This window comes from Pantherophis guttatus, chromosome 4 (genome assembly GCF_059756535.1).
Source record: "Pantherophis guttatus breed Tessera chromosome 4, ASM5975653v1, whole genome shotgun sequence".
In the NCBI taxonomy this organism is placed as follows: Eukaryota; Metazoa; Chordata; class Lepidosauria; order Squamata; family Colubridae; genus Pantherophis; species Pantherophis guttatus.
Window position 1 is genome coordinate 85,214,821 of NC_142066.1, and position 25,057 is coordinate 85,239,877.

The following is a 25,057-nucleotide window of genomic DNA, read 5'->3' on the forward strand; positions in this document are numbered from 1 at the left end:
GGAAGAGCAAGTTCGTGCGTAATATTTAAAATATTACGCAAAATATTAAAAAATATTGAATATTTTTTAGATGTAGGGACTTTTTGTAGAAGATAGCAACACCACCTCCTCTATGGATTTCATGATCTGACTGGTAAACATGATAGTCTAGTCTCTTACTGTAGTAATGGAGTCAGGGAGGGATGTATTCAACCAAGTTTCACAGACAAATATAATGTCGAATATAGCCATATTTAGTAAGAGGAGGAATTCAGGTATTTTATTTACAAAGCTTCTTGCATTAAGTTGGCTTGCATTTAAGGTCGGTAGTAGTTGTTTTAGATGAAGTTTGGGGCACGCGTGCCTAATTTTGGATGATGGGGGTTTGGATGGAGGAGAATTGGGTGTTAGGATGTGGGTTGTGGGACTTTCTTTTGATATAGTCAGCACAGTAGTCGATGTATAAGTCAGTATGTCCTTGTTCTTGACGTCTTTTAAGTTCTGAGTGGAGTTCACGGGAGCGGATTCTTTGCATTATGGATAAGTCAGGACATGAGTGAAGTTTGTTATGGCTGATGTTGGTTTTGGCGATTGAATTTATCGTATGTATGAATATGCATTTGATGGACTCATTTTTGCAAATAACTCTGCAAAATCGTGGCGCTACTGAGCCATCGTTGTGAACTCAGGGCCATCTCTTGACATTTCAATGTTGTCATCAGGGGAGATGTTTGGTTTATGGCAGTTTCTTATAATGTTGCAAACCTTTGTGATATCATCAGATTCGTTGTTGTCATCCAGTCCAAATAAAATAGTGTTTGGACGTTTTTGTTCACATTCAATGATGTCTTTGATAAGTAAGGATATATAATTTGGTGGGTTTGAATTATTTGCTGGGTTAATGGTTACTTGTGGTTTAAACTGAGCCTAACCTCAGAGCAACCCCGGGATTCCCATGCACCCCCAACCACCCAAAAATGGAGAGTCAGACAAGAACGCAGCCCCCCTTCTCCATCTGCCAGAAGGAAACTGAGCCCGAGGCTGCCACCAGTGGCCCCCTGTGCCACAGACAAGCCACCCAGGTTGGGCACCCCCCCTCCATGAGCTAGAATTGATGCAAACTGCCAAATGCACCAGGCCCAGGCAGATGGGACCCAACAAGACAAGGGAGGGGCAGTGTAGAATGAGCCACCTCAATTCAGGGAGCCACCCAGATCAACTGACACTATCTCTTGACTCTACCAGTGTCCATTTAGATTGTTATGGACACCTCTACCCATCATACAGAGCCATGGTGAATGCCATCGCATGGGATTAGAGGGGGAAGCAAATGAATGGCAGCAGCCGTCCATAGGAGAAGAGCCCCCCCTCAGCTGCAGGATGTCAATGAATTCCTGCAAGAACTAGAAGCCAGATTTGAGGACGTGAAGAAAGATCAATATGCGGAGGATGAATTTTGGAATTTAAAGCAGAAAGGGCAACCCATTAAAGAATACTTCCATGAGTTCAGAAGAGTCATGGGAAAGCTACCACCCTGGCAAGAGGAACTACTAATCCATTTCTTCAGAGAAAGTCTGGACAAACAAATCAGTCAAGTAACTGCATATTTGGACTTTCCAAACTGATTCTGAATGGTTCTGAGTAGCCATAAAGGTGCGCACCAATGACATGCAGAGGCAACAGAGTCCCAGAGAGACAGGGCAACCAGATCAGAGACCACCCGGCTGATGGGAGGCTGCAGTAACCGAGCCGGCTCCAAGACCAACCCTTCCCCGAGGCCATTTGAAATGCTACAGATGCGGAGGGATAGGTCACTTTGCATCAGCTTGCACAACTCCAGTTCTGAAACCCAAGCCAGAGCCAGGGCATGACTGGAACACCCCAGGTGTGCCTCAAACAAGTCCTGAAAACCAGGGCCGGATTTTCCTATAGGCTAACTAGGCTTCAGCCTAGGGCCTCAAGATCAAGAGGGGCCTACACAGTGGTGGGATTCTGGGGGCAGGGGGGGGGGAGCCAGCAATTTAACAAAGGGTTCGGTGTTTTTTTTTTGAAATTTTATTGGCCCACGGAGCTTCAGCATAGGCTAATTGGCCTCCCGGCTCTCAGCTGATTTGTCTCGGCTGTTTTGCTCAGGGCTCTTCTGCTTCCTTGCAAAGAAACGAAACTGAAACTGCTTTGCTGTTGCTGCAAGGTTGGAAAATTAGGCAGGCAGAATTCTTTTCTTTTTCCTCACCAAAAAAGGTACGTGGAAACAATGGGAAATTTAGGGAAAAAGAGGAGAGTTCAGGATTTTAAAACACAAAAGAAAAAAAGCTCTATTTAACTAAGGAATTGTAATAATTGAGATACTATTAATTGTATATTGTGTTGAAAGCAGAAATGGTTAAGTTGTGGTTTGGAGGAATATATGGGGGAAATTATTTGGTTTATTATTATTGGTAAATATAATTAATTGATTTGTAAGAAATTGGATTGCATGGAAATAATTGGAATATTCATGTTCATATTGATTAATATACAAAAAAGGTAGTTATATAACTAATTGATTTATATTAAAATGTTGAATTTATATTAAACAACTAAGATTACATAATTAACCAATGTGAGGATGGATATAAAAATAGATGACAATGGGAAGGGGTATAATATAGAATAGAAGGGAAAAATTGAATTTGATTAAGATTAGAGATGAGGATGAAGGGTAATATTGGTTTTTTACAAAAATAGATGAGGAATAAATATGGCAAAAAGGAAATATAGAAATTGTAAATTTAATTGAAATGACTAAACACTGTTTAAATTTGTGAACCGGCCAAATACTCTGTTCAAAGAAAATACATTGTATGTTTGTATGTGTGTTTCTAATTATTGTTATTTATTCATATTTGTTCTCTTTTATTCTTTAAAGTTTAACAATTCATTCTTTATCTTAATATCTTTATATTTGTTTGGGGTTGACTTTCTTCCCTTTCATCTTTTTTATTGTACAGCAATCTTTCTCCTCAAACCTACCACCTCTCTCTTTTCTTTCCTTCTTACTTTCTCTTCCTCCCCCTCTTCTTCTCCTCCCTACTTCCTCTTCCTTTCTCCTTCTCCTCCTCTCTTCCTCCCTCTCTTACCCTCACTCCTACTCTAATTTCCCTTCCCTTCCTTCATCCCTCTCTATTGCTGTATCCTTTTATGCATATGGACTACTCAGAGGGCTGAAAAAGTTATTTCTGACTGGTCCTCGCACTTTTGACCAGTCTTCGAACTTACGACTGTCCTCACATTTTACGTTTTTGCCCTATCTTGTCACCATGGTGAAGAGAAGCAGTTGTGAAATGAGTGACATGGTTGTTAAGAAAGCTGCACGGGCATAAATGTGAGGATGGTCATAAGTGTGAGGACCGGTCAAAAGTGCGAAGCCCAGTCAGAAATGACTTTTTTCAGCCCTCTGAGTAGTCCCTATGCACATAGCCACACCCACCCGGTCACATGATGAGCTACCCATGCCTACACAGTCATGTGACCAGCTAGCCACGCCCACCCAGTCACATGATTGCCAAGCCACACCCCCAACTAAGCCACGCCCACAGAACCTGTTGTTAAAAAAATTGAATCCCACCACTGGTGAAAGGGCCTCATAAGTGGAATAGCCTAGGGCCTCTTTTCATCTAAATCCGGCCCTGCTGAAAACCCCTCCAGGCTGTATAGGTCCCTCACTACCCAGCCAAGTGGGGGAGGGATCTCCAGCTCATGATGACCAATCACCAGAACCCTTTGACAGTGAGGACCCAGGGTCCTGAAACTGGGGATCAGAGCGAAGAGATTGGCCAACCTAATTAGGTTTGAGCAGTTCGATTGGTCCCTATTGGGGGGAGCCCACACCACCCACCTGACTGAACCAGTGAGGCTAGAGCTAGCAGACCACTGGGAATCAATTCTATTTAAGGACGGGCTTTGGAGCCCCGAGAGGTGGCATGTTTTAAAGTGGGGATTGAGGTTTTTTTTAATTAGGGCTTTTAATAATTTTTTAAGGGGAACTGGGAGGGCGACCAAGGGGGATGGGGGGGGTAATCCACCAAGGTCGGGGCCGAGCCTGGCATGGGGTAACGGTTTGGAGGGTGCAGGATGAGGGATTGGGAAGGGGAAGGCGGGCTATCTTAATGAGGGATGTACCATCAGCACAGTGGATGGGAGGGGCAGATATGGTGGGAGCAAGGGACCATATCATGTGTCGGGGGTACTCGCTACTTGAGAGCAATTGCGCGCCCCGGTCCCCAAGGCTCCTCTCGGATACTAGATGGCACAGTTACTCAGGACCTGGGCCTCCGGCTGATGCTGTGCAATGCCAGGTCCATGGTAAATAAGCCCCCCCTCATTTACGATCTTATTCAAGAGGGTGGAGCAGACCTGGTGGGTATTACGGAGACCTGGTTGGGCCCGGAGGGAGGGGTCCCTCTGGTTGAGATGTGCCCACCAGGCTTCAGAGCATTCCATCAGCCGAGGGCCCAGGGGAGGGGCGGGTGGTGGTGGCGGTTATTATTAAAGAAGGTCTTGGTCTGAGGGAGACCACTGTGTCACAGATTGCCGGATGTGAGTCCCTCTTTGTGAGATGGGGTCATGGGGTTCAGACGGGCTTGCTGCTTACATACCTGGCTCCCTGCCGCATAGCAACGGCCCTGCCCGAGCTACTCGACGTGATAGCCACGGTGGCAGTTGATACACCCAGGCTTATGGTCATGGGTGATTTCAACTTGCCGTCCGTTGGTGAAATGTCGGAGATGGCTCGGGAGTTCATGGCTTCCATGACGGCCATGGACCTGACCCAGTTAGTTCATGGCCCCACTCACAGGGGGGGACACACTCTGGACTTGATTTTTGTCTCTGGCCAGTGGTTGAGCGGTCTTATTATAGGGGATATAGACATGAAACCCTTGTCATGGTCAGATCACTCACTCCTTCGTCTGGACCTTCGAACCGCTATACCCCGCTGCAGGAAGGCAGACCCAATTAGGTGGATCTGCCCCAGGCGACTGATGGATCCTGATAGGTTCCAGATGGAGCTTGGGCCATTTCCTGAAGATCTGGCACATGACTCGGCTGAGGACCTGGTGGCTGCCTGGGATCGAGTCGTGCCTTTGCGGCTTCTGACCCGGTGTCGATCCCTCATGGCTCCTTGGTTCACCAAGGAGCTGAGGGAGATGAAACACTGGAAAAGGCACCTAGAGAGCGGTTGGAGGGCCAGTCTTGCTGAATCTGACCGAACACTGGTAAGATCGCATATTAAGACCTACTTAGTGGCGATAAAAGCGGCAAAGTTTAATTACTTTTCCGCTCTTATTGCGTCATCAGGGTGTTCAGGGTGACTCGCTCCTTGCTCCACTCTGGAGTGCGGGAGGACCCCTTGGAAGGCAGGGCCGAGGATTTCGGACAATATCTGTATGACAAAATCGCTCAGATCCGGGGGGATTTGGACTCTCACTGGGTAGATTCAGGCAGGGTGGTGAGGAATAGTTTTGAGAACGTTATCTGGGAAGTGTTTGACTCTGTGACCCTGATGATGTGGACAGGATTCTGGGGAGACTTAGTGCGGCCACATGTTTACTGGATCCGTGTCCCTCCTGGTTAGTACTGGCTTCCCGGGAGGTTACATGAGGCTGGCTCCAGGGAATTATTAACGCTTCATTGAGTGAGGGTTACTTCCCCATGGCCTTGAAAGAGGCGGTGATGAGGCCTCTCCTCAAGAAGCCTTCCCTGGACCCGGCAGTATTAGCCAACTATTGTCCTGTCTCCAACCTTCGCTTTGTGGCGAAGGTTGTTGAGAATGTGGTTGCGCAACAGCTCCCCCAGCACCTGGAGGAAACGTCTTATCTAGATCCATTCCAGTTGGGTTTCAGGCCCGGGCACAGCACGGAAACGGCATTGGTCACGTTGGTAAATGATCTTTGGAGGGCTGGGGACAGGGGTTGCTCCTCTGTTCTGGCCCTGTTAGACCTCTGGCTTTTGATACCATCGACCATGGTATCATGCTGCACCGGTTGGAAGAGTTGGGGATGGGGGGCACCGTGTTACGATGGTTCTCCTCCTTTCTCTCAGACCGGTCGCAGTTCATGTTGGCTGGGGGCAGAGGTCGACCTTGAGGCCTCTTATATGTGGAGTGCCTCAGGGGTCGGTGCTCTCACCCCTTCTGTTCAACATTTATGTGAAGCCGCTGGGCGAGATCATCCGTGGCTTTGGGGTGAAGTACCATCAGTACGCTGATGACACGCAGCTGTACATTTCCACCCCAGACCACCCCAACGATGCCCTTGAAGTGATGTCCTAGTGCCTGGAGGCTGTGCGGATCTGGATGGGGAGGAACAGGCTCAAGCTCAACCCTTCCAAGACTGAGTGGCTGCGGTTCCTGGCATCCCGATATAGTCAGTTGACTCCATCAATGACTATCGGGGCGAGTCTTTGGCCCCCACGGAGAGGGCACGCAATCTGGGAGTCCTCCTGGATATGCACTGTCCTTGGAGGAACATCTGACGGCTGTAGCCATGGGGACTTTCTGTCAGGTTCGCCTGATTTGCCAGTTGCAGCCTTTCTTGATCGGGATTCCCTGTGCACAGTTACTCATGCCCTCGTCACCTCTCGCCTGGACTACTGCAATGCTCTCTACATGGGGCTCCCCTTGAAGAGCACCCGGAGGCTCCAACTGGTCCAGAATGCGGCTGCACGGGTAGTCACGGGAGCCGTATGGTGCTCCCATACAACACCTCTCCTGCGTGAGCTGCACTGGCTCCCAATGGTCTTCCGGGTGCGCTTCAAGGTGTTGGTTATCACCTTTAAAGCACTCCATGGCATAGGACCTAGTATTCTTCGAGACCGCCTGCTGCTACCGATGGCCTCCCATCGATCTGTGCACTCCCACAGAGAGGGCCTCCTCGGGGTGCCATCAGCCAAACAACGTAGGCTGGTGACCCCCAGGGGAAGGGCCTTCTCTGTGGGGGCACCTACCCTCTGGAATCAGCTGCCCCCAGAAATAAGGAGAATCCAAGACCTCGGTGCCATGCCCTTAAAACCTTCTTTTTCCAGCAAGCTGGGCTGGCCTAACACTTTTTAAAATGTTTTTAATTGTCTGTTACTGTTTTTAATCATGGGGCCAAATTTATATATATCTTTTTAATTGTATTTTAATGTTTGTAGTTTATGTTTTTACTTGGCTGTTCACAGCCCTGAGTCCTCAGGGAGAAGGGCGGTATACAAATTTAAATAATAAATAAATAAATAAATAAATAAATAAATAAATAAATAAATAAATAAATATTTGTAATAGCTCCCAAAATGATAGAGGCGATCATACTAGGGCTCTCTTGGCTGGACAAGTGGGGCCCGACCATCCGGTGACAAGGGGGCAACCAGAGGCTGAGGATAGCAAGCCCCCCCAAACCCCTACACCTGCAAGTAAGGGCATCACCCACACAGGAAACCCATCAGAACAACTGGTGGCCACATCTGAACAAACTCCAGAGGCTGGACAGATCCCTAGAGAATATCAGAACCTTGCTGAAGTGTTCAGTGAAACTGAGTGTGATGTCCTACCCCCACTCCTACCATGCAATGGATTGTGCCATCAAAATCATTCCCAGGGCCAAGCTTCCCAAACTCAAACTGTACATCATGGCACCCCAGGAAATGCAAGAAATGCACAAATACATAGACAAGAACCTGGAAAGTGGGTTCATCAAGCTGGCCAAGCCATGAGTTACAGCCCCAGTCCTATTTAAAGAGAAAAAAGATGGAACTATGATATTATGCATGGATTTCCATGGGATAAACAGTGTGTGTGTGCAAACCTATACCCCCTCCCTCTCATGAAGGACATGCTGTCCCACTTAGCCAGGGGAAAGGTCTTTATTAAACTAGATCTCAGAGAAACATATTACCAAATCCATATCAGGGAGGGAGTTGAATGGAAAACAGCGTTCAACTGCCCCTTGGGGAACTTTCAATTCAAAGTAATGCCTTTTGAGCTGCAGGGGGCCCCAGCAGTATTTATACATTTAATAAACAAGGTGCTGCATGAGTACCTCTACAAGAGGGTCCTTGTCTACCTGAATGACATCCTCATCTTCACTGAGACCATGGAGGACCACCTACCTCTAGTCTGCCAGATATTGGAAAAGCTTCTGGCAGCAAACTTGTACATCAAGCTGTCAAAATGCACATTTCATTGCTAGGCTACCTGGGCTACTGAGTGTCAAATGAGGGGATAGAGATGAACCCAGCCAAAGTACAAGCTGTGCTAGAGTGGCAGCCGCCTTGCACCCACAGACAGATACAAAGCTTCCTTGGATTCACAATCTTTTACAGGCAATTCATCACAATTCATCATTCTTCATGAAGATTGCTAAACCCATGACAGACCTCCTAAAGACAGGGAGCCAGGAATGAAGCCCTGCCCGGGACAACCCTTACAGTGGGACCTAACCTGCCAAAAGGCATTCGAAACACTAAACTTTTTGCAAAAGAACTGGTCCTGAAATACCCTGACCTCGAACAACCTTTCATCATCCAAGCAGATGCCAGTGGTGGGAGCAGTGCTACTCCAAAGAAATGGCCAGGGAAAACTACAACTTTGCGCCTACACCTCCCATAAACTCACTGACATGGAAAGATGATGGGCCACATGGGAAAAAGAGGCTTTTGTGGTAAGAAGGGCACTACTAACCTGGTACCACCTTTTAGAAGGGGGGGGGAGAAACTGTTTGAAGTCTGGACTGACCATAAAAATGTGGAGGCCCTTAGGATCCTGCGGAAACTATCACTCAAACAAGTCCGTTGGGCTCAATACTTCAACTGATTCAACTTCATGCTAAAACATATCCCGGGGGGAGGAATTTCCTAGCTGAAGCCCTCTCCTGCATGCCCCAATACAAATGCAGGCGGGAGGAGGGAGTAGATGCCATCATTCCCCTTACCGAAGCCATGGCTCAAGGACCACGCACCAACAATGCCATGACCAGCAAGGCCAGCCCACAAGCAATTTAACTGTGAAACTCAAAACCGAACTGGAAGCAGACCAACTAGTTCTGTCACAACTAACACATCTTGAGAAAAAGAGAGGGCCTAGCATGGAAGGGGGCAAAATTCTATTTCCCAAGTCCCTATGCACCTTAATCCTCCAGAGAAGCCATGATGTCAAATTGGCAGTCCACTTTGGATTCCTAAAGACTTTACACTTAGTGAGGAGACAATTCTGGTGGCCTGGCATGAAGAGAAACATGGACAATTATGTAAAAAGCTGCACCATCTGTACCACTGTGAAAAAGAGACCAGGAAAAAAACCCCAGATTGCTGCAACAGGTGGCAGAGCCAATGAGGCCATGGGAGGAAATTGCAATGGACTTTATAGTGGAGTTGCCAAAAAACGGGGGGAACACAGCGATCTGAACTGTAATTGACTTATTTTCCAAGCAGGCACACTTCATACCCTGCAGCGGACTACCCCCAACCCACCAGCTAGCCAAACTCTTCCTGAAGCACATCTACTTCCTGCATGGAGTACCACGCAGAATTATCTTGGATGGAGATGTATCAGTGTGTGTGAGTTCATGAATTGGAATAGACATGGTAACAGGTCAGCCAATGGGAAATGTTTGGTGACCCAGATGGCTCGGAGCCTGGGCATGGCTTAGGCTCACTGATCAATATACATATGAGTGCTTCTGTGATTCTATAGCTTCTGTGATTATTGATTCTGTGTTCTGGTTCTGGCTTCTGCTGTATGGTATTGTATATAAAGAAATTTCTTATACAAATGAATCCTGCGGAATTATTTATTTGTGTGCTGGTTGGATTGCTGCAAACTCGAACAAGATGGGAACTAAATTCAGCTGGGGACCTAAATTCATTGGGCCATTCTCCATATTGAAGATTATCAACCCGGTCACTGTACAATTGAAACTGCCCTGACTGCTGGGGAAAATACACCTGTTATTCCACAGCAGCCTCTTGAAACCCATGGTCAGGTTGACTCTGAGACCACTACCCCATGAGCCCCCAGACCCAATGGTCATAGGGGCCAAACCCATTATGAGGTGCAATGCATCCTTGACTCTAGGCGGCACAGGGGGCAACTCCAATACTTAATCAAGTGGAAGGGCTACCCTGTATCAGAGGCATCCTGGGTAAAGAGCAGAAACATTCAAGCTGATCGCCTCATAGCTAAAGAACCCAACGAAGTCTGGTGGGGGGTGATCACACCCCTAAAAGAAATACCTGTACTCAAACTGTTTTTGCTTTGCACAGGTTGCCTTCAGGAAGTGGGGGAAGCCAAATGTCAACTGACCTGCTCCCGAGTTGCCATAGGCAGGGGGATGGGGAATCAAGCCTCACAACTGCATTGAGAAATTTGCCCTTCAGTCAAAACAAAACACATCCTAGCCAGCCAAAGTCAAGGCCATCTCCACAGAAACCAGTGACGGCCAGAGAGAGTGACTTCTACGACCCGTGAAATTGCTTTGTTGGGGAATGTGACTGATGACAACCTTGGGGGGTGGGGAAACAGGGTCAGAGGTAAGGCGCAAATTGAGTGAAGTCAGAGTTGGTGTCACTTGGTCCCTGCCGACATGGCGCTCCTAATAAACAACTGGATTTTTCTTGAAACTTTGTTTGAGGCTCCTGCCTTTATTAGGGCATCGGTTGGAACCCTGACACTTTACTGCAGTGCATGAATTCCAAAAACAGGTTAATGTATTCATCAGGTTAAGTCTGCTAATCAATCCAATTTTACCAGTTGTCTTTGGCTCCAGAAAGGATGAACTTTCATGTTGTATTATTAACATTTCTTTTGTTTTCTCTTTTACCTATCCAGGATCAAAATCTCAGAACTGCCTGTGGAATACCATTATTGGTGGGCTTACAGGAAACATCAAGGAGAAACAGAAACCAATGATCATCCATGATCCAAGACCTCCTGAGGAAATCTTAGCAGATGAGCTGCCCCCAGTGGAAAGTTCTGAAGCATTAGTGAAAACTTCATTCAGGTTTGGTGGATAATACATATGTACTTATCGTATCATGGAATTGCCTAACTTTCTGGGATAGCCAGAGTAGTAGAGGTTGCTCTCTAGAATCTTTCAAAAAGTGCTATATAGGTAAGAACGTAACTTTACTTGAAACCATTATGAAGACATTAAATCTGACAGCTTTGTTGAAGGAAAAAATAAGCAATCGACCAAGAATATTCAGAAAGAAATGAGGGTGTATTGTGAACTCTGATCTCAAAGCAATTTTAAAAGCATACTGTCAAATTTGTTATGTTTTCTATGGATCCTTCCTTTTTTATCACTAGCTGATTTCTGGCTCAGAAATATCTAATATTTGAATAAAATGACTGGATAGCATAGTAGTTAGTGCTGGGTTTCAAATCTTCACTGCAGAAGTCCTTAGGCAAAGACTTCCTAACCATTCATCTGGTGACCTCACATATTAATTGACACAACTTAGGAGACTAATGCCACATCAGAAGTTGCCTAGAATAACAAGGTCCATTTCAGATATTTTGGGAACCAGGACAATCTGCGACAAGTAGGCAATTGGAGCAAACCACACATAGATGAAACAGGAGAACCTGAAAATGATGAAAAGTTACTATCACAGTAGACTAATGAGAAGGGACCTAATGAGAGTATATGGAATATATGGGAGAACTATGGATGGACAAAACAACTGCCTTACCAGTAGGGGTTCTTGGGCAAAGATCCTTAAAGTTTTACCTGCCTACCTCAAATAAGATAGTGACATAAATTAAAAGAATCATTAAGTGGGACATTAAGCAGGTTCCTGGAATAAACCATACTTGGACAAGATAAAAGAATCTGGAATTGGTGGAATGCTACCATATTAGCAGATCTAATGACAGGGGATATATGAAACATATGAAGGAACTAAGGATGGGCAAAATATCTACATCTATACAGAGAAATAGCTAGTTATCCAACACTTCAAAATAAGAAGAGGAAGCTGCTCTCTCAATTTGAGATAGATCAACTACACATGCATCCCAGTCTTAAGAAGACCGGAAAGAACAACTAGATGTGTGGCCAACACTTGGATCTACAGTGAGAACATTGGGCTATCATTCAGACTGCAGAAGTACAGCTGAATGGTAGTCAAGAGAGTTAAGACTAATAAGGTGGAACCATTGGACCACATAGAAGACACACAGACCAGCTGCAAGTATCTTGGTATTCTAAAGCCATATGAAAATCATAATGAGCAGGCAAGGAAGAAACAACATCCAAGATCCATCAAATGATAAGACAGGTCCTGAAGAGCCAAATAATGGGAAGAACATGATCCACACCATCAACACATATGGCCTACCAGTCATCAGATACCCTGATGATATAGTGAGCTGGCCAAAGGAAAACATGGAGGCTGCCAGTGTGAAGACCCAGAAGCTTCTCACAATGTATGGATGTTTCCACTGCAGGAAATGTGGTGACACAAGCACTCAGGGCTGCAATTTCTAAACTGGGAAATTGGCTCCAACAGATCCAATGAATGACATAAGAGCTCTCTGTCCAGAAGAGTGCAGTGCTAGGAACAGCTATGATGCTGTGCAGAATAGTCAAATTCCCAGAGCTCTATTAGAACATCTGAGATTGAGAAAGACATAATTTTTTAATGCAACTTACTAACATTTCATGTATTTTTCCACTGCTTCTTCTGAAATGTGATTTTTTTAAAAAAATTACCAGTTTCTACAAACCTGGTATTATCTGGAAGTTTGTCATCCAAATAATAACTAGGCCTGTTGAAAAAACTCCAAGGAAGAACTTTTGGAAGTTTGAAGAAAGGATGTTCTTCCCATTTAAAGAGAGAAGAACCAGTTTCATTTTGTATTTTGGATATTCTTAGTCAATTGACCAAATTGTAGTTTCTTTGACATTTGAAGAGTCCCTATCCTTTTAGCTTTCCAAATGGTTCTCCCTAGCTATGGACTAGGAGGAGGTTCAAACAGGACGCTTGATGAGAGGGGTGTTTTGGTTATTATTGGCTGTTACAAGCCACCTAGGATTATAATGAGATAGATAGCCATTGAAGTTCTTTAAATGAATAAATAAGGAAAGAAGGTTACCTGAACAGAGAAGGACCCATTTCTAAGTAAATATGCAAAAGATGTGGAGTGAAACTTACAGTGGTGCAAAAAAAAAAAAAAAGAAAGAAAGAAAAGAAAGAAAGAAAAAGAAAGAAAGAAAGAAAGAAAGAAGAAAGAAAGAAAGAAAGAAGAAGAAAAAAAAAGAAAAATAATGAAGCCACTAATAAATGATGTTGGGAATTTATTCAGACAATGACCTGTTTAGATGAAGATTCTTGTGTTAGGCATCACCTCAGCTATTAGACAGGAAGAATTCAACTCATTTTCTGGAAGCAAAACCTCTATTGAGTGCAAAATAGATATGCCTTCAGCTTGAAAAAGAGGTGTTGCATCTTCAGTTTTCTTTTGCACATGTGAACTTCTGAAAACAAGACAAGAAAAGAAACAGAACAGAAAATCATTAGCATTATTGGTATGGTAGGCATTACCCAGTTTTGGAATTGCAAAATGATCCATTGGATGTATCAATATTCAAAGCTGCAGAATTGTCTGATAGACTAAATAATTACAGTATTTTAAATTGATATTTTAGTACCTTTAAAAACATTCACATATGATTTGTGAAAAGTTCTTCCTAAAAGAGGATGTTAAGGGCACTTTAGTATTAAGCATTTTGGATTATCCCTCTTTAATATTCAAAGAGTTCTTAAATCATGCAATAATCCAGTTAGTATTTGGATGTCAGTATAACTTTTCAGATTATAGCACATTGATTGGGGATTACAAAGAGTAAGCATTTACAATTGTTGTGCTGGACTATGTGGTCAGGAAAATACTCAGAGTTGTATTTTTGATATAAAGCCTGAATTAGAGTATGGATTCATGACAGCTTTTCATTTATCTGAAATGAAATTAATGAATTTAATTCTTTTTGCTCAGACTTTTGGTACGTAACGCCAAAAAGGTTCGCTATCACTGTTCTAGGATGTTCTATGTTATCTATGTTAGAAAGGAACATCCAAGTTCTGTCCAAATTTGATAGATTTCTGGAACCAGAAAGAAACATACTTGTCTTCCAAGCCTCCCAGGATTTTACTGGTGCAGGCTTTTTTCTTTTTAATTGATGGTTTATTATCTGTGGGGCATAATGGTTAGAATATTATGTTTGTACCAGGGAGATATGAATTCAGATATGTACTTGTCCATAAAGTTTCTAGCCTAGTCAACTTCATAAAATTAGTATAAAAGGAAATGGAGTAGTGGAAGATTAAATATTTTGAGAAAAGATACTTTTAACTACAAATTATTGTTTTATGCTAGGATATACTTGCCATTATCCAACCCATCCATAATAATTAAGATACTGGAGAATATCAGGTTGGAGAAAAGGAAAATTAAAGTTAAGTTGAATTAAGGTGTACAAGTTTCAAGAATAAGAATAGTCAACAATGATACCTTTTAATTTTCTAAAATTTCTATTATCTCTCTCTCTCCCTTCCAATCTGCACTAATGTAGAATTAATCACTCTGAAATATGATATTCTTTTGGACTACTTTCATTACAGTCATTAGGATATAAACCTCTGTGACATGGTGATATAATTTAACTTGTCTTCAAAATTCAGATCCACATTAATTTTAATAGCTTTTTAGTTTTATTTTCTGTGATTTTTCTAAGAAGAAAAGATTTCTCAGTCTGACAGCAATTTCTGAAAGAAATGACAGATTAATTTTAGATGTCATGGAACATCTTGCATAGAGAAAGCTATGTGAATGATGACAACATGCACCAATCTCAATTAGAAGTGTGCTTTTGGGATGTTACTGCAGCAAATGTATCGTGAATACTTGTTGAATCAACATAATGAGTCTATACCACTGCCTTTACAGGTATGTTAAAAGAATGCATGAAGGCATTGGTATAAATTCACAGCAATTGTAAGCAGAAGGGAAGACCCCCCCCCCATTTTAAGACTACCAGATGTGAACTGCCAAGGTCTGGGCAGCTACTAAATGGAAGTAACAAAATGCTGAAGATTTTAATTGTTGTTTTTTTTAAATTTGATTTATATGCCGCCCTTCTCCGAAGACTCAGGGCGGCTTACAATGTGCTCAGCAATAGCCTTCATCCTTTTGTATATTTATACAAAGTCAGCTTATTGCCCCCACAAACTGGGTCCTCATTTCACCTACCTTAGAAAGGATGGAAGGCTGAGTCAACCTTGAGCCTTGGCGAGATTCGAACCCTGCAGTAATTGCAGGCAGCTGGTCTTAATAAGCTTAATAACAGGGTACCTTAAACCCCTGTACTAACAAGGCTCTTCTTATTGTTCGCTTCCATTTTCCAATTTTGTGATCAGAATTGTTCCTTGCCTGAAATAATATGTTTGTCATGGAGAACCATTCATCACTCTATAGCTAGACCACATAATATCATGAGAAGTATGGCTGTTAGTGTGACTTTGGGTTCCCTTTGTGAAATTAATAGGAATATTTTTCCTAAATATTCTGGTGAAATTCCCTCTCTATTGGAACTTCTTAGATGACTTTGTCAGGTGTTCCAGTTTGAAAATAAATAGTTTATTTGTGGGTTGGTGGTTGAACAAGAAATAAACAGTTTTCAAATGTAAGGAAGAGAAACTTACAAAGACAAACAAATCTGAATTTTTTCAGAATAAAAATTAACTTTACATGTATGACTTTATATTACACGATGCTTCCTAATGCTATCTTCCCAATCAAAACCAAAGTCACACCAATATTTGAATTGTGAACTATCTATATAACTTTGCTTTCCTTTTTACGAATGTTTGTCATCTGTTCCAGGAATAAAGCCATGGGGACAAAATCAAATATTTATTTGTTAACCAAATGTATGTAGCTGATCTTCTACCAAAAGAACTCAGAATGGTGTAAATAATAGCTGGTTCCTTGTACCAAAATCTCTAGTTTAAGGCTTTTGAAATCTGATGGCTTGGATGATCATGGAGCTTGGATAGTAATACAGTTGTCCCAATAATGTTTGTCAGCATGATGGTTTTATCTAGGATAGATACAATGTATTTTTGGGAATAATTAAACAGTTCATGGCCATTGAATGATGCCTAGAGAAACTGAGTATTTATATACTGTACTTTTCAACAGGAATTGCTGAGCCCTATTAAAAAATAAAACTAGTCAAACTGCCAGTCAAAGCTTCAGTTCAAATGTGAATATTTTCTTCTGGACTTCTGACTCCAAGCAGATAATGTATAAGTATGAAAAATGGTGTCTCTACATTTTACTTAACTTTTAACTAGAGCATATGTTCAGGCCTCTGGTCTTGAGTTTCTTGAAGGAGATGCAGGGTATAAACCTAGCATAAAAATAAACAGAAATAGTATCTGCCTTTTGATTCAAAAATTGTCAATCATTTATTTCAAGCCAGCCGTCATGTATTTATAATGAATTGCCTTAGTACTTTTAAATAAATTATTTCTTGACCATACTTTTACATTTATTCTGGAGATGAAAGCTTGAGAATATTGGATATTATTAAAGAACATCTTTTGAGACCAAATCCTTTTTCTTAATTATTATTTTAGAAAAGTTATTATCTCATTACTTTTAATGTCAGCAGTACTTTACTAATTAGGGAGTTTACTGGAAAGACTAATGAATGAATGAAGACCTATTCTAGGCACCTGAAGGCTAATGGGGAGAAGCAACCTAGAACTAAGCAGAAATTTCCTGACGGTGAGAACAATTAATCAGTGGAACAACTTGCCTCCAGAAGTTGGGAATACTCCAACACTGGAAATTTTTAAGAAGAGACTGGATAACCATTTGTTTGTAATGGTATAGGGTTTTCTGCCTGAGAAAGAGGTTGGATTAGAAGACCTCCAAGGTCTCTTCCAACTCTGAAATTCTGTATTCTGTACTACGTCCAATATATATTTCTGTGTGACAGCATAAACTATCAGTGTGACTCTTGGGTAATTGGAATCTAGCATAATGGTTTTTTAGAACACTGCTGAAACTCTGCTAAGGCAGTAGTTGCCTTATAAATATATGCAATTTTAAACCTTTCATGAGTAAACTATGTTAATATGAGATTACAATAATGATGGTCATATTAACTTTCAACATTTCTTGTATATAATATTCTTTATAACTATCTGCTTGTACCCCAAAATTTAAAGTATACTTGCAAAGGTTTTCTATTGTCTAGTTTTTAATGAGTTTTCTGGCATACTTAATGGCTTATGGTAAATAAAACAAAGAGGTAGAACTGCAGTTCAGTAAACCTTTCCTTTTTTCTGCTGAAAAGTTTGATGAGTTTTTAAGGGAATCTGAGATTCAAAGCTTTGTTCAGTCACTTTGGAAGTATATTGTATGTACTGCTTCCCATTTGTTAGATGTTGTTCCAGATATGATTCTTTACAAATCTTCCTACTTGGTTTGGGAATAGAGTACAGATAGTTCTCAATTTACAACTGGCCATTTAATAGTTGTTAAGTTATGATGATTTCCCCCCACCCCCCAGAATACTTACCATTTGATCAGTAGTGGGTTTCTATTTTGGCCACTACCGGTTTGCTCATGGGTGCATGCATGCTCGTGCACATGCACAACATTTCTGCGCATGTGCAGAGACATCCGGACAGGTAGGCGGAGATTCCCACCACCGCTGCTACTGGTTCACCCGTTCCAGGTAGCAACCCACCACTGCATTTGATCCTGAATTATAGCTGCTGCAGCACTCCCATATTTATTCACTCTTGTGACCAACTGCAGGGACACTGCAGCACTTCCTGACTATCTTCCTCCATCTCCCACTGGGTCCCTGCAAGCATGTCCCTTCTCCAATAACTCCCCACTAGCCTTAAGCCTAATTTCAACTCCACAAGGTTCAAACACTCTTCTTCATTTACCTTTTCAAGGGCTCCAAAGCCTTAAAGGGCTCCAAAGCCTTCCAGCTGAGCCAACAAAACTTGCTTTGATGTTCACCTACACGGCAGAATTCTGGAATTGCACCATGTGGGCAAGGGACAAACCATTTGTTTTTCTGCCTTAACACTATGCTGCAGTTTTCACTATGCTGAAGAAGCTTGCAAACATTAAGGCAGCAAAACTAAACATGTGTCCCATTACTGTATGGCACAATTCTGGGGCTGAAGGTTTTTGAATTGTGTAAACTGTATTAGCAAAATAGTCTAGGTTACTTTGTATCTTGACTGCATGATGCAATTCCAGAAGCATCCACATTTTTTCAACTATTAATTGCATTCTGATAGCTGTAAATATTGTTGCCACTTCTGGAATCATGCCACAGTTGCACGACGAAGTGATCTGGAAGGTCTTAAAGCTCTTCAACAGGAAAGCAAAGGGGACTTCCGCTTGGCACCACCGGCGTCGCAGATGGTCTTCTTGGACCGCCAGCCCCACGATTCCGTTGGAGCCGTTCTGACAGCGCTAATCAGCTGTCAGACGGCTTAAAAACCTCTCCTTCGGGAGAAGAAGGAGAGGAGAGCCGGTGGGCGAGGGTAGAGCTTTCTGGGAGCCCCTGGATTAATTCCAGGGGCTTGGAGGGTGAGAGCTCCCCGTTCAGCCCACTGAAGCTCCAGATCCATGGCGACTCCATTTACACGGAGCCAGACGCCAGCGACCAACTCTGCTTTCAAGAAGAAGATTAATTGATTTCAAAAAGCAGACAGAACGGAAGCAGGAGAACAAGCTTTTGCAAGTATATGCTTAACTCCTGGGATACATTGTTTCTATTTGATTTTGCTGAGCTGGAGCTGGAAATGGCGTCTTTGTTGTGGGTGTGAAAGTGAAAGCAGGAAATGAAAGTGCTTGTTAATAGACTTGTGCTCAGAGACTGGATTTAAACTGCTGGATTTGAGAGCTGGGTCTAGAAAAAACTATCTTGCTTGATAAACTACAAATAAATTTGAGGAAGCTGCTTGAGAGACTTTATGGCTGTGAAAAGAAAAATTCTTTTAAAATAATATGGCTTCCAAGGAAGGAGTTTCTGAAAGTGGAGGCTCTTTAATGGCATTAGAAATGACACAGAGAACTGAAACACAGAGCCAGGAGGGTTTTTTTTAGAGACCTTGCAGAATTTATAAAGGAAGCCATGAGTAACCAAATTGAAATTATTAATAACTTTACAGCAATCATGGAACAAAAATTCACAGAATTGGTGGAGGATAAAAAAGCAACTGAGGATGTTTTTGAAGGAAAGCATAATGACAATGTAGGAGACATTTTGATCAAGACAGAGAAGCTGGAAGTGGCTGATCCTCGAGAATCTTCAAACCCTCTTCCTGCCCTTTTGGAATTAACTGACAGAACTTTTCAAAAATATAATTTGGAGCAGAAAGAAGAAGGAACTGATCAGCTCTACAAGGTTTCGGATAAAGATGATTTGGCAGAGGCTTTCACACAATTAATTGAAATGCAGCAACTGGATTTTTCTTTGCAAACTGATCAAGTTAATTCTTTGTTCTATGAACTGACTGTCTATACAAGCAAGAAGAGTCGATATGGGGGCTCTAAATCAGAGAAAATGGTTCCGAGAAAGGGACAAGTCTTAAAGATACATCAACCCCCACTTAAAATTCAAAACCTCCTTAAAATAAAAGGAGGGAGGAAGAAAGATTTGAAAAAATACAGAAAGAAATGAAGAAGGGAAGATTAATTTTTTCTGGTCTAACTACTGATGTATTAGTGATTAACTACAATGATTAACTAAATGAATTGAGAGTTCAATTAATGATTAATTAAGGTTTAGTTATTGTTAAAAATATTTGAATATTGAGCACAAAAGCAGGAGGAATGGCCAAATGATTAAGTATGTATTATCTACTAGTGTCTGTTATTGGTTTTTAAAAAATTCTTAGGGCTAAAGGATTATATGTTATTTTGTGTTTAAAGGGAGGTTGATGAATAATCTGTAGAAGGGGAGTTAAGGGGTCTAGGGAATTTTAATGTCTTACATTAACTTAGCATATTTTAACATATGTTTGGTAAAATCTATATCCTGTTTTCCTTCTGGGAAGTCAGGGGAGGGGGGAGGGAAGGGGGGGGTTGAACAAATGTTTAAATAGATAAGTGATTTGTTTGATTTGTTTGAATTTTAAAAAACAATAAAAAAAATTGTTCAAAAAACAAAACAAAACAGGTAAGCAAAGGGTAGGATGTTTGGCCTGATGGAGTGAGAATTGGGCCTGGGGTTGGAGAAACCTAGGGGGAAGTGGGAAAAAGTCTGTGGGAACCCAAGATGCAGGAAGCAGAGCATAAGATGTCTTGGAGGATGGGAGAGATCAGAGGAGGCTGGAGCGGGGGGGTGGGTGGAGGGGGCTATGATAGGGTCTTCTGCATCTTTGCAGTACCCCATGCTTCAGTTAATTACCTATGTGTTGTTTAATGATTGAATTGGGAACAGAGATGGAGGAATCATTAAATGAGACACCTCATTTAATGGCCATCATTACATGTGATCATAATGGGCAGATTCCATTATCTTAAGGCCTCCCCATAGGCAGATATATAACATTCCATAGCTCCTTCACACTATGATTTTATGATATCTAAGTAGCACTCAAGAGAACCAAGTGTATCTAGGGAAGACCAAAGACCATTTTATACATTTTAGGCATTCCCGTGTTTTTATATAGGCACCTGAAGCAGAAGATGATCAAACAAGTTAATACTGGATACAGAGCTAATCTGATAGTATGAAGCATTTTTTTGCCAAAAGAGTTAAGTCAGATAGATAATATAATCTGAAGTTGGTAGTAAAACAATTAAAACTCTCTAAATTATAGTTAATGGCTTTCCCTGATAGCTTTGACTTTTCAAAAGAATTTTAGTTTACAATCCTTGATAGAAATGGTATACCTAAGTCATACATTTGACTTCCTGGCAGCTTACAAAAATAGTTCTGATTGCTTGCAATAAAATGCAAATGACTGGTTGTTAAAAGTTAGTATGTAACTAAATAACATACATTATGAATTATAGTGAATGGTTACCATTCCAATGTGTTTTGATCCCTCCCAGTGAAAGGAAAATTATGACATATCATTTCAGGGAAGTGATGGGAGGTTTTTCTTTGAAAATTGTGGTCTATCCAGCAGAATCAGTCATCAGAACTCACTTACAGAAAAGTAAGTCCCAATACATTGTATTAGTGAATAATTAATGATTGATTATAATGAATACTTAAATTTAAAGGGCATGTAGCCTAAATAACAAGGTGTAGGAGATGACCAGGCTAGGCTCAAGTGCAGGGTCAAATATATCATTAGTTTGAAGTATCTACATCCCTATAAGAGACCTACATCCAGCCACCTGGCAAATTTGGCATCAATTTGTCTGTAGTTCAGATTCTTGGGTATAGGTAGCATGAAATAAATTTGTACTTTTGGACAATATCCTGTTCCTGAATCTTACACCTGACATAAGCTACCTCATAAAAATTATTTTGGACTAAAAAAATAATGGACAACAGACCAATTGCTACTGTAACATCTTCTTTAATAAGGTGATTTAGCAAGAGTTCACAAACTAACTTTAGATGATGCAGACTTTTAAGATCCATTTCCTTTTTTTTTTTTTTTGTAAATAATTTTTATTGTAGTTTTTCTTTTCCAAAACTCTAATACATATTCAAACAGACAATGTCATTTTTATATACTTTGGATTAACAATTCACATAAAATCTATATTATATACCTATATATATCCTCAGCTTCCTTATAAATATTACTTATTTTTATTTCTGTTGTCTATCCACCTATACCATTTTTTCCAACCGCATAATATTCCAAATCCTTTTTTTCTTTTAATTCTAAAGTTAGTTTATTCATTTCGGCACATTCAAATATTTTTTGAATAATCAATCCCTCTGGTGGTAAATTATGTTCTTTCCAATATTGCGTGAATGCAATTCTTACTGCTGTTAGTATATGCAGGATCAGATATCTTTTTTTTTAAAATCAAATTTGGTTTTTAATATTCCCAGGAGAAATGTTTCCGGATTTAACTCAATTTGGCAATTTGTAAAATCTTGTAGCCAATCTCATATTTTGGTCCAATACTTTTTCGCTTCAAGGCATAACCACAAAGCATGAAAGAAGGTACCTTGGTGTTGGTTGCATTTCCAGCACTTGGGGCTTAGATTTGGGTACATTTTGGCCAGCCTTGCTGGAGCTAGGTGTCAACAATTTTATACTGATTTTCCTTATAGGCAACCGATTTTATTAATGTATAATTTTTATTCCAAATAGTTTCCCAATCATCTAGATTTATGTTATGCCCTACATTTTTTGCCCATGCGATCATCGGTTCTTTTACCACCTCCTCTGCTCTATCAAATTCTAATAAATAATTGTATAATTTAGATATTAATTTTCTTTCGGGGCCAATCAGCAATTTATCTAATTGTCTTGGTTCCAAATCTATTCCGTATTCTTCCCTATGTTTTTTGTATCTGGATTGTAGTTATAAGTATGGCTACCAGTCAATGGATATTCCTTGTTCTTTTAATACTTGGTTACTTTTAAGCTTTCCCTGTTTATCTAAGATTTCTGTGTATCTAGGCATTTTACTAATGTCTAATGTGTTGGGGTGGATCATAGCTTCCATGGTAGATAGCCAACCGGGAATTTTCATATAATGTTTCTTCTTTATATCTTCCTAAATTCGTAACAATACATCTTTTATTTTACGTCTGTAAAAGTATGAATATATCTGTTTTCCATTGAGGGTGGAGACAGCAGCCATACCTGGGTGATGACTCATACAATCAGATTGGTGGACTGAGCCTGTAAAATTTGACAAGTCCCGCCTTTGTTGCCAGGGATTCCAGCTTTTGACTCAGTCCATCAGACTGGACAGTCGTGTGGTTCTGAGTCTCTGGCAATCGCCTTGTTTCCTGAATAATTTTTTCAACGTTTTGACTTTTTGGACTTGATCTTGGACTTCCCTGACTATTCTACTTGTGAGTGTGTTTAAATTTTGGTGTAAGATTTCCCTCAGCAGCCAGCTTAGCTGGTTTGCTGAGGGCATATAAAAATTTACTTTTCATTCCAGACTATCATACTTAATTCCTTCACTCTAATTAAGCTGAGGTTTGTGGAGCCTCGCGCTCCCAAAATAGGCAGGCTCCTTGCCTGTGTGTATTTGTGTGCCTGTGTGGAGCTTTGCGCCCCCCCCAACCCCCCCCAGGCCTCTTTTGCGCCGTGGATTCTGTCCATCGGTCTTTGCTACTGGGATTTTCCCCCTGTTTTCTAGTGGAGTCTTCAGCGCTCCCGTTTAATACATTTGTTGTATTTCACCTTGACAGCTCTCCGCGGCTCATTCTAGCCCTTTATCTACCCTCCGATCTGCCCTTGCAGCCATTTTCGCTGTCAGACCGTTTGTGAGCTTTGCGCTCTTCCTTTGAGTGACAGGCAGCCATTTTGTCACCCTCTTTGATCTGCCGCATTGTGGAGCTTTCGTGCTCCCCTGCTCAGCTGTCATTTTGCATTTCAAAGGTCCTTCTCCTTACCTCTGGAAAGCCTGCCGGCGAGCCCTCTTTGGTAATTAGGCTTAATCTTCAGCCGAGGGCGTCAGCTGTGCTACAGAGCTTCGCGCTCCTCTTCTAATTGCCTGGTGGCCATTTTGTCATCGATCTCGCAGCTAGCTGTGTGGAGCTGTCACGCCCCCTCCCTGTTGCTGCCTTATCGCCTGATTAGACATTGCCTACAGTAATTTGTGGAGTTTTTTTGCGCTCCTTCTTGGTATTACCTGTTATACACTTTATTCCTGGGGCTGCCTCTTTACCAAGGTGGGCATGCTATCACCGCAGCCCATGTCTTGCACTTTGCGCCTTTGCTGTCTGGAGTTGAAGCTCCCTTGAGGAAGCGGTCCTTCTTACTGGCCCTACTACCTTCCTGGTATTTATAGGCAGCACAGCCTGTTTGTGGAATCTGACAGAGGTTTCTGTCTGCCCTGCAGGATGCCTAAAGCTTCCACCAAAACGAAGCACGGCGAAAAACCTGCTTCTCGAGACCGGCCTGGGTCTGTTCTTGGTGCCTTCATTCACAAATCCTCTCTGGCCTCAGAGGCTCCACCTAAGGTCCCTAATAATAATGCGCCCCTTCCCTGTGGGAAGACTAAACACCATTCATCAGCTTCCTCCTGTGTGGAGAAGCGCCGAGATAAAGGGCTGCAGAACGTATGTGATAGGACCACAAACCAGGCAGTGACTGTCCCCATGGCATCTGACAAGGGGGCCCGGAAGGCCCCTCCATTAACCCCAGATCAGATCTCCTTGCAGGACTGTCCGGTGGCAATTCATGCTGCAGATTTATGGGGGCCTATAAGCCAGCCTGGGGATCGGGTCCCTGTACCAAGTGTTGACCCTGATCATTTGGTGGGATTGGACCTTTCAGCTACTTCTGCTCCAGCCCAAGCTTCGACTGAAGCCGGCCCGGCTCATGACCATACTCATAGTTGTCTTCGGCCTGAAGATGTGCGCCTGATGATTGCAAGTGCCATGCAACAGTCACTTTCTGCGCAAGCTTTACCGTCATACAGAGAGCCCGCGCTGTACTCATACCGCACACGCTCTCCTGAGAGACATTATGACGAGGACGCCATATCTGTGGCTGCCTCAGCCTCTCCTGACCCGTCTGAGGCAGGGGAGGCTTCCCTGCTTGAGGACTTAGAGCCTCAAGAACTGGAATTATCGGAGGATGAAGGCCTTCCTCCGGACCAGCTGGCTTTTACGGGGCTTTTCCCTCAGGCACTCTTTAAGTCCCTGCTTTTTAAGGCAATAAATACGGCCCAACTGGGTCCTGCTGCCCCTGCATCCACATCCACACAAGGTTCCCTTGACCCATTGTTTGCTGAACCGGCTAAGCAGGTGTCGGCCATACCAACTCCCCCCCTGCTTATTGATGTCATTAAGAAACAGTGGGCAGCTCCTGGAGCCCCTCCTACACCTTCGGTGAGGGATCGGAGGAATTTTCA

At 42.3% G+C, this 25,057-nt stretch overlaps 1 protein-coding gene across 3 annotated transcripts in view; it reads left to right on the plus strand.

The window, feature by feature from the left end:
- The window catches only part of PDE1C (phosphodiesterase 1C), a 1,150,117-nt gene that overhangs the window by 420,670 nt on the left and 704,390 nt on the right, over positions 1 to 25,057 (plus strand). For all 3 annotated transcript variants that reach the window (XM_060686088.2, XM_087894093.1, XM_060686092.2), the window contains exon 3: positions 10,823 to 10,994. In XM_060686088.2, the coding sequence (XP_060542071.1) occupies positions 10,823 to 10,994 (172 nt within the window). The remainder of the gene's footprint in view (positions 1 to 10,822; positions 10,995 to 25,057) is intronic.